Raw genomic sequence first — 9,793 nt, 5'->3', positions numbered from 1 at the left:
GGGGGCAGATCACGAGGTCAAGAGATTGAGACCATCCTGGCCGACATGCTGAAACTCTGTCTCTACTAGAAATACAAAAATTAGCTGGGTGTAGTGGCACGTGCCTGTAATCCCAGCTACTTGGGAGGCTGAGGCAGGAGAACTGCTTGAACCCGGGAGGCAGAGGTAGCAGCGAGCTGAGATGGCGCCCCTGCACTCCAGCCTGGTAACACAGCGAGACTCCGTCTCAAAAATAAATAAATTAATTAATAAAATAAGAGTGCTCCTGTGAGGAGTCTCCAGACACAGACTCCTTCAATGGCGAATTCTTCAGAATTTAAGGAAGAAACGGCATCAATCTTATACAAACTCTTACAGAGAATAGAAAAAGAAACAAGGTGCCGGGTGCAGTGGTGCTCCCAGCACTTTGGGGGGCCAAGACGGGTGGATCACTTTAGCCCAGGAGTTCCAGACCTGCCTGGGCAACATGGGGAAACCCCATTTCTACAAAATACAAAAGTAGCCAGGTGTGGTGGTGCACACCTGTAGTCCCAGCTACTTGGGAGGCTGAAGTGGGAGGACTGCTTGGGCTCAGGGAGGTCAAGGCTGCAGTGAGCCGGGATCACACCACCACACTCCAGCCTGGGTGACAGAGCGAGACCCTGTCTCAAATAATAATAATAATAAAGAAAAGAAATAAAAAGAAAAAAAGTAACTGTTTTCCAGCCTTTTCTTTCATTTTAATGAAGCCAGAATAACTTTGATACTAAGATTTGATGAGGGAATTACAAGACAGTGAAAATATACGTCAGTCTTTCTTATAAATATAGATTTAAAAAATGACACTACAATGAAGCAACTTGTACATAAATCAAGCTGGTTATTCCTGTTATGATTTTTATTTAGAATACATTCTCTGAAGTAGAGTCTGTGGGTGCACAGATGTGTGAATGACTGGAGGTCATGTGTGCCAGTGAGTCTGAGTTCCATGCCAGCGTAACTGCCACCCACTGGGGTGAGGATGGACAGGAGTGAGGAGCTTTGTCAAAGCAGGGGGTCTGGAGGTCATTTTAGGCCATGGGGACCTGCTTGATGCAGCTAACCAGATACTAGAACCAGAGCCTGTCAGGGGGCAGGGCTGTCCTCCCAGCCGGAAGCAGAGCGAGGGAGTAGGGAACTGGGATTTGCACCCTCTCCACCAGTACCTTCTCATGGATGACTGAGAGGTACCACGGCATCCTCCTTCTCGAGCAGCTCTGGGATGCGACTGAGCTGCTGGTGACCGGACTCAAAGTCTGGGATTTGCTCTTCTTCCTCAAGTAATCGAACTCGCAGGTGCTCTTACTGAAGGGAAGGAGGCGCCCTGTGGCGACAGCAGGGGCCGAATGAGAAGCCAGACCCTTCCCTGCCGAGCTCCTCTGGCGTCCTGGACGACGATGTTCACCCTTCTAAGACTCCCCTCGGAAACCCCTGTCTGCCCAGACGGACTCCGATCTGTCTCCTAGCTCTTGTCACCTCACTTTGGACACAGTGTGATGCTGCTGTGAACACGATGGGGCACCCACACCCAGCCCAGTGCGTCTGCTGAGGGAGTGAAGGAAGGTGTGGAAGCTCCGGCCAAGACACCCAGGACAGAGGAGCCAGAGCTGGGAGTCGGGACAAGGGGGTCATCCTGATGCTGTCCCTGCACACCTGGTTGCTTGTCCCCTCCTGGGGCCTTAGTTTCCCCACCTTTTTTTTTTTTTTCTGAGATGGAGTCTCACTCTATCTCCCAAGCTGGAGTGCAGTGGCACGATTTCAACTCACTGTAACCTCTGCCTAACAAATTCAAGCAATTCTCTGCCTCAGCCTCCCGAGTAGCTGGGATTACAGGTGCCCGCCACCATGCCCGGCTAATTTTTTTTTTTTTTTTTTTTTGTATTTTTAGTAGAGACGGGGTTTCACCAGCTTTGAACTCGTGACCTCGTGATCCACCCGCCTCGGCCTCCCAAAGTGTTGGGATTACAGGCGTGAGCCACTGCGCCCAGCCCAGTTTCTCCATCTTTAAACTGAGGGGAGGGAGGGGATTCTCCACCTTCCTGAGCCTGAGGGCATCTGGTCACTGCAGACTCTAGGTTTCCTCCAATTAAGGCAAGAAAGGAAACACCGCGCTGTGAATTTCCTCTTGGTAAATGGAAACAGGCACTCCTGTCTACGGGAACAGTGTCCTGAGGGGTCTCTACCCACAGTGAGGGATGCACCCATCAGCCTCTGGGTAAGGGCGGAGGGGACAAAACTTTCAACTACGATTTTTCCTAAAGACAAGGGGCCATGGTCCTGGGGGTACTGCAGCCTAAGCTGTCAGGCAAGGCAGGGCTAGTTCTGCATAAGGGAGCCCGGGAGCCTTTCTGTGTGACTCCTCAGGAGGCAGGCAGTCCTAGAAGGGAATTCCACATGGCATAAGCAGCGACCCTGCAAGAAGCAGGCCTCGAGCTCAGGGGCCCAGCAGGTGCAGGTAGAGGCCCTAGGGGCTCCCTCACCATCCAGGTTCAGGTCCGAACCCCGCCTGGCCAAGAGCAGGTCCCGGGTGCCCCTCCAGGTCTCTGAGCTGTTGTCAATCTCCCAGGACAAATCGGTCTCGGTGGGTGAACCTGCAGAGTGTTAAAGATGCCATCTGGTGACTGCTGTGGTCTCATCTCCCCAAGAACTCCAGGGGAGACTCTTATTTATCCTTAAGCACCAGGTAGGGGCACAGGTAGCTTTTTTAAATGGATGCATGGGACTGAGCAAGGGGCTGAACCAAAGGGTGGGCTTCATCCTCCTGCCTGCCCTGGTGTCTCTGCCTCAACAGACCCGAGTGTGGCTGAATTTCTCTAGCTGATGCCCCCTGTCCCCTGGAGGGCAGACCCCACTTTCCTTCGGTAAAAACGTGCCCTCCTAAAAGTCAAACAGAAGCTCCCCGACCTCCAGACCAGCCCATCCAAGGCAGACCCTGTTTCCCCTAAACCATCACAAAGCGCCCCAATGGCAACTGCCTATGAGCAGTATGTAGACGCAGACCCCACGCCCAGGACACCATGCGGCCCCTCAGCCTCCTCAGAGACCTGCCCACAACAATCCCTGGTCCTGGAGCCCTGGCCGCCGTGGAGACCCTCTTGCTGAGGCGGAGGGAGGCCTGAAGCCTAGAAAGGTGGCAGCCCTGCTTCTGCCTGATGCCAGCTGAGATTCGTGGACAGCACGGGACCCCCTCCCCACAACCCCCACCTTGGCCTGGCTACTGGTCACAGGAATTAAGCTCAAGCTCGCCATCCCTAAGAATGGTGTCTTGTGTGGGGACATGGAACCAGTCCAGGTCCAGGAGCAGATGCTGGGATAAAGCCCTGGCTCTGGGCAGCGTCCCCCAGGTGACCACGGAGCTCGGCAGCTGCCTGCTCTGAGCCTCCTGTTCTCATCAGAGCAGTGAGGGGTTGGACCGGACAGCTGCTGGGGCTCCCCAGGGGCACTGTCCCTAACGAGCTATCTAGCTTTATGGGATTCTTTCCTGAAGCTTCCAGAATCTTCAACCATCTCCACTCCCCTAGCCCCTGACCCTACTGAATTTTTAGTGGGTGAGACAATAGAAAAGCAAGAAGTCTGGGGAGACAAATCATAATCACAGTGGCCAGGAGAAGCGGGCCTCCCTCCACCTGCAGCCTCACTGCTGCCCTGGCTCCCTGTGCACAGGGCAGATTTCCAAAGCAGCAGCTGGGGCCACCGTGGAGGCCAACTCTGGTGGCTGCTCGCAGACTGAAGGGTGCAGCAAGTCCTCCCCAGGCCCCTCGACTCTGACAGGTGGCCCTGGTGGGGGGCTCTTACCACAGTAGGACATGGATGTGGCCCTGGTGCTGAACTGGGGGCAGTGAGGACGCCTGGGGAAGACCCTTCGAAGTTCCTCCATTTTGGACATGAAGCTGGTGAGGCTGGTGGCATCCTTGGGTTCACTCTGGCAGAGCAGGGAAAATAAGACAGGTGCAGAAGGCCCCTGACTCTAAGCCAGCCCGTCCAAGGGCAGACCCTGCTTCCCTAAACCATCACAAATCACCCCAGTGGCAGGTGCCTATGAGCAGTATGTGGACACAGATCCCACGCCCAGGACACCGTGCCGCCCCTCAGGCCTCCCCAGAGACCTGCCCACGACAACCCCCTGGTGCTGGAGCTCTGGCTGCCCACTGAGAGCCTCTTGGGGACCCTGAGGCCTAGATAGATGGGGGCTCTGCTTCTGCCTGACTGCCGGCTGAGATTCACGGACAGGCTCCCCCACACCCACACATGCTGCTGGTCACGGGCACTAAGCTACTCTCCCACTGAGGTTGAAAGGGCCTGCGTGTGTGCAGGCTGCAGTGGTGTGTCCCCTCCGTCCCCTCTCCAGCACACTGGATACTCAGCAAGAGCCACGCAGACCCACTTTAGAGACCATAACCTGGCCGGGTGCGGTGGCTCACGCCTGGAATCCCAGCACTTTGGGAGGCCAAGGTGGGCGGATCACCTGAGGTTGGGAGTTCAAGACCAGCCTGACCAACATGGAGAAACCCTGTCTCTATCAAAAATACAAAAAAAAAAAAAAAAAAAGTTAGCTGGGTGTCGTGGCACGTGCTTGTAATTCCAGCTACTTGAGAGGCTGAGGCTAGAGAATCACTTGAACCCGGGAGGCGGAGGTTGTGGTGAGCTGAGATCGCACTACTGCACTCCAGCCTGGGCGACAAGATTGAAACTCCATCTCAAAAAAAAAAAAAGAAAAAAGAAAAAAAGAAACCACGGTCCACTAGGTCCAGGCAATGCATTCACCCAGGAAGCTGCCAGGAGCCAGGGTGACCATCTCGGGCTCCCCTAATACACGGTGGCACAGTGTACCTGTCCGGCTGAGGTCCCCTTCCACATTTTCTCCCCTTCACTCTCCTTTTCAAGATGCACAGCGGGAGTCTTGGGGCAAACTGTGCATCTTCTCCCCTTGGCCAACCAGAGACACCGGGAGCCAAGGTCTGCAAGAGGGGAGGACCGGCCCAAAGCAGCTAACCCAGAAGAAGCCAGTGGCACGTGGGGACTAAGGCACCAGGCCCTTCAGAAACGGAGAGGACCTCAGGGCTCTTTCCACCACTAGCGCTCAATTCGTTGCCTGCCTGGAATCCCCCTTTGGTTACCCATCACCAGAAGGCCTGTGGAATGCTTTGTGGGCTGACGGCTCCATGGGTCCTTGGGGAGGAGGAGAAGCAGGTCACCTCAAGGCCCGTGGCAGCCCTCCTCCCAGGACCCCATACCGTCTTCCTGCAGTAGCGGCTGATGGTCTGGACTGACTTGCTGAGCGTGCGTGGCTTTTGGCGCAGTTTCCATTCTGGGCACTGGGCGTCCCGGCTGGCCACGCTCTGGAGGAGCGCCAGGCCCCTGGCCATCGAGCTGGACACCAAACTGTGCCTCTCAGATGGGCTGGCCTCCTTAGGTAACATGAGGCAAAGACCAAGTGAGCTTTGCTGCCTGAATGTGGACCTGAATGAGGACAGGCCCAGCTATTCCCGTGGATCTCTTCAGCCTGGCTTGGGGTATTGAGGGGAAAATGGCCTCAAACATGAACCTGCTAGCTGGTCCAGTGGGAGGAGATCAGCTTCCAGAGCTCCAGGTCCTGTAGGCTCCTGGGAGCAGTGGTGGCATCACAAATGTCTCCATAGAAACCGTTATGCAGCAAAAGGGCCCCACGGCTGGATGTGCTGGAGGCCAGTGCTGTGACATCAGGTTTTTGAGAAGAGCAAAGCTCAGTACTGAAGGTTGGCTTCTGGGCTGGGTGCGGTGGCTCACTCCTGTAATCCCAGCACTTTGGGAGGCCCAGGTGGGAGGAATGCTTGAACCCAGGAGTTATTTATTTATTTTTTTAATTAGCCAGGCATGGTGGCACGCACCTGTAGTCCCAGCTCCTCAGGAGGCTGAGGTGAGAGGATCACCTGAGCCTGGGGAGGTCGAGGTTGCAGTGAGCTGTGTTCGCGTCACTGCACTCCAGCCTGGGCTACAGAGTGAGACCCTATCTCAAAAAAAAAAAAAAAAAAAAAAAAAGTAAAGAAAAGAGAAAAAGAAAAGTCAGCTCCCAAGGACACAGAAGTCCAGCTCAAATCTGTCTCCACGTGCTGGCTTGAAGACAGTAATTGTATTCGAAAAGGTTAGGGGGTGGGTTCTGGGATTAGAACCATTTGGCGAAGAAATTCCTGGAAGAGAGAGAGAGAAGTCTGGCTCCCTGGGAATGCTTTTCCAGGCTTCAAATGCCGACCTCAGGACATCTTTTAGGGAGAGAAAGACAAAACCCCCACTTCCAGAAGCCTTGACTGGGGTCTGAGTGGGAAGAAAGCCATCTCTGCTTGCGGACTGAAGGAAATTTGAAGGGAACCTGCCCCTCCACACCTGTGGGTATTTCTCGTCAGGTGAAGATGAGAGACTGAGAAAAGAAATAAGACACAGAGACAAAGTATAGAGAAAGAACAGTGAGCCCAGGGGACTGGCACACTCAGCATGCGAGGACCTGCACCGGCGCCGGTCTCTGAGTTCCCTCAGTATTTATGGATCACTGTTTTTACTATCTTGGTGAGGGGAGTGTGGCAGGGCAACAGGGTTATGGTGAGGAGAAGCTCAGCAGGGAAACATGTGAGCAAAGGAATCTGTGTCATGAATAAGTTCAAGGAAAGGTACTGTGCCCGGATGTGCACGTAGGCTAGATTTATGTTTCACTTTACACAAACATCTCAGTGTAGCAAAGAGTAACAGAGCAGTATTGCTGCCAGCATATCTCGCCTCCAGCCACAGGTCGGTTTTCTCCTACCTCAGAATAGAATGAATGGTCAGCTTTACACTGAGACATTCCATTCCCAGGGATGAGCAGGAGATGGAAACCTTCCTCTTATCTCAACTGCAAAGAGGCCTCCCTCTTTCTCTCCTCCTCCTCCTCAGCACAGACCCTTCATGGGTGTCGGGCTGGGGGAGGTAGGGTCTTTCCCATGAGGCCATATCTCAGGCTGTCTCAGTGGGGGCAAACCTTGGACAATACCCGGCTTTCTCGGGCAGAGGTCCCTGCGGTTTTCCACAGTGCATTGTGCCCCTGGTTAACAGAGAATGGAGAATGGCGATGACTTTTACCAGGCATACTGCCTGCAAACATATTGTTAACAAGGCACATCCTGCGCAGCCCTAAATCCATTAAACCTTGATTCTATACAGCACATGTTTCTGTGAGCACAGGGTTGGGGCTAAAGTTACAGATGAAGAGCATCTCAAAGCAGAACAATTTTTCTTAGTACAGATCAAAATGGAGTTTCTTGTGTCTTCCTTTTCTACGTAGACACAGTTACGATCTTATCTCTTTCTTTTCCCCACAGAAATTCATGACCCCATCCTTTCCAATATGACTTTATAAAAAATATTTACCACCCAAAAATCTCTTTCAGTTTTTTGCTTCTAAATATAAAAGTACAAAACAAGCCTAGTATATATTTGAATTTTTTACCTACAGTCATATACCAAATAATGAAATTTTGGTCAATGATAGACCAAATGACAGACCAATACAATGGCAGTGTCTTAGGAATCTAACACTGTATACTGGCCGGGTGCGGTGGCTCACGCCTGTAATCCTGTCTCTTATACACATCTAGATGTGTATAAGAGACAGGTCTCGATCTCCTGACCTCGTGATCCGCCCGTCTCGGCCTCCCAAAGTGCTGGGATTACAGGCGTGAGCCCCCGCGCCCAGCATTGTGCTTTGTTTTTACATTGGTCTCTGAAATGCTGTTCAGCAGACTCCTCGTCTATTACACCACTCAAGTCGATTTCTGGTTCAGTTACCAGAAACTCATGGTGACAGTTTGATCGATAGAGAAGCCAATATTAAATAGAAAGCTTATCTTGGGGCCGACATTCAATCTACAGAAACAAATCAAAGCTTCTAGTCTTGTCACTTCGTGTGAAAATGGCTAGATTTCCCCCAGATCTAGAAGGTATGTTTGGAGCTGGCTTACATGCAGGCCAGTGGCTGTGGGCGGAGGATTAGCTAGGTGCTGAGGCAAGAAACCGAAGGCACAAACTGTTTCAATATAATAAAGAAGATAGAATAAGAATAGTCATAATACAGATTAGATATAGAGATGATCATGAATAATTATCAATCATTATTATAAACATTTTAATCATTAGCTTTTGATATTACTCTTTGTTGCATTACTAACATAACCTAGAAGTAACCGGCAGGTATAGGGTCAGGTGCTGAAGGGACATTGTGAGAAGTAACCTAGAAGGCAAGAAGTGAGCCTTCTGTTACGCCTGCAATAAAGGCCGCTTGAGGGCTCCTTGGTCAAGCCGTAACGCCAGTGTCTGGGAAGGCACCTGTTACTTAGCAGATCACGAAAGGGAGTCTCCTTTCCTTGGAGGAGTCAGGGAACGCTCTGCTCTACCAGCTTCCTGTGGAAGGCTGGATATCATCCAGGCCTGCCCGCAGTCACCCAGAGGCCTAAACCCCTCCCTGTGGTGCTGTGCTTCAATGGTCACACGCTCCTTGTCCACTTTCGTGCTCCTCCCGTACTCCTGGTTCCTCTTTGAAGTTCGTAGTAGATAGCGGTAGAAGAAATAGTGAAAGTCTTAAAGTCTTTGATCTCTCTTATAAGTGCAGAGAAGAAAACGCTGACGTATGCTGTCTTATTTCTCTGCTTAGGCTACCTAAAAGGGAAGGGCCCCCTATCCTGTAATCAAGTGACTTGCTTCACCTTGTCAATCACTTAGACGATTCACCCTCCTTACCCTGCCCCCTTGTCTTGTATGCAATAAATATCAGTGAGCCCAGCCATTTGGGGCCACTACCGGTCTCCGCGTCTTCATGGTAGTGGTCCCCCGGGCCCAGCTGCTTTCTCTTTATCTCTTTGTCTTGTGCCTTTATTTATTACAATCTCTCGTCTCTGCACAGGGGGAGAACACCCGCTAAGCCCCGTAGGGCTGGACCCTACAAGTGGCACCCGAAAATGTATCTGGGAAGCGAGGCAGCCCTGGAAGTCTGGCCATTGCAGGGGGCAAGGTGTGTGTGTGTGTGAGCTACAGGTATCACCTGCTGCGTCCTCATTTCCCAGAGCAAGGAGTGGGTGGGCCAGTGAGAAGTGAGGGCGGAGTGTGAAAGGCACACGTGCGTCTATTTGCTACCTAGGCCTAGAGGTCGTGTGAGCTCAGCATCCCGCGCCTGGGCCCACACCTCCCACAGGTGTTGTGTCCTTGTACTCACGGAAAAGCAGCCTGGGCCTTCAGGGTCTTCAACTTGCGCCTGTAGTCCCAGCTACTCAGGAGGCTGAGGCAGAAGAATCGCTTGAACCCGGAAGGCAGAGGTTGCAGTGAGCCGAGATAACGCCACTGCACTCCAGCCTGGGTGATAGAGGGAGACTCGGTCTCAAAAAACCCAAAAACCAAAAACCAAAACCAAAACAACAACAAAAACTGAGTGGAAAGTCAAACACTAACAAGCCTAAGATTTTTGGTTACGGTAAAAAAAAAAAAAAAGTTGTAAATTGCAGAGTCAATTTTATTTTCTTAATAAGAAAATAAAACCCTCTTGCCAATCGGGGAAATCCTGTGGGGAGAGCGACTCCACTTGGAGATAACGGGCCACCCACAGAGAAACCGCCTAAGGTGGGGCGGTCAGCACCTGGGTGCACGTGCATCTGGGACCCGTCAGATCTCCAGCCCTGCACAGGCTCCGCCCCCACGCCCAAGACCCCGCCCCTCGGTCGGAGCCCCGCCCCGCGCCCTGAACCTCCTTCGACTTGGCCCCGGCTCTGCACCGAAGGTC

The 9,793-nt window shown here is 52.4% G+C and overlaps 1 protein-coding gene across 1 annotated transcript in view; it reads right to left on the bottom strand.

Moving 5' to 3' along the window:
- CCDC27 (coiled-coil domain containing 27) overlaps positions 1–5,559 on the bottom strand; it is a 19,924-nt gene extending 14,365 nt beyond the window's left edge. Inside the window, 5 exon segments of the mRNA XM_011988441.1 lie at positions 1,185–1,342; positions 2,499–2,609; positions 3,814–3,940; positions 5,253–5,517; positions 5,519–5,559. Coding sequence (XP_011843831.1) covers positions 1,185–1,342; positions 2,499–2,609; positions 3,814–3,940; positions 5,253–5,517; positions 5,519–5,559 — 702 coding nt within the window.
- Positions 5,560–9,793: the final 4,234 nt, after the last annotated feature.

The sequence above is a fragment of the Mandrillus leucophaeus genome, unplaced genomic scaffold (genome assembly GCF_000951045.1).
Source record: "Mandrillus leucophaeus isolate KB7577 unplaced genomic scaffold, Mleu.le_1.0 Scaffold330, whole genome shotgun sequence".
In the NCBI taxonomy this organism is placed as follows: Eukaryota; Metazoa; Chordata; class Mammalia; order Primates; family Cercopithecidae; genus Mandrillus; species Mandrillus leucophaeus.
The sequence above is the reverse complement of the archived record's forward strand: the minus strand, read 5'-3'. Positions and strand labels throughout refer to the sequence as shown.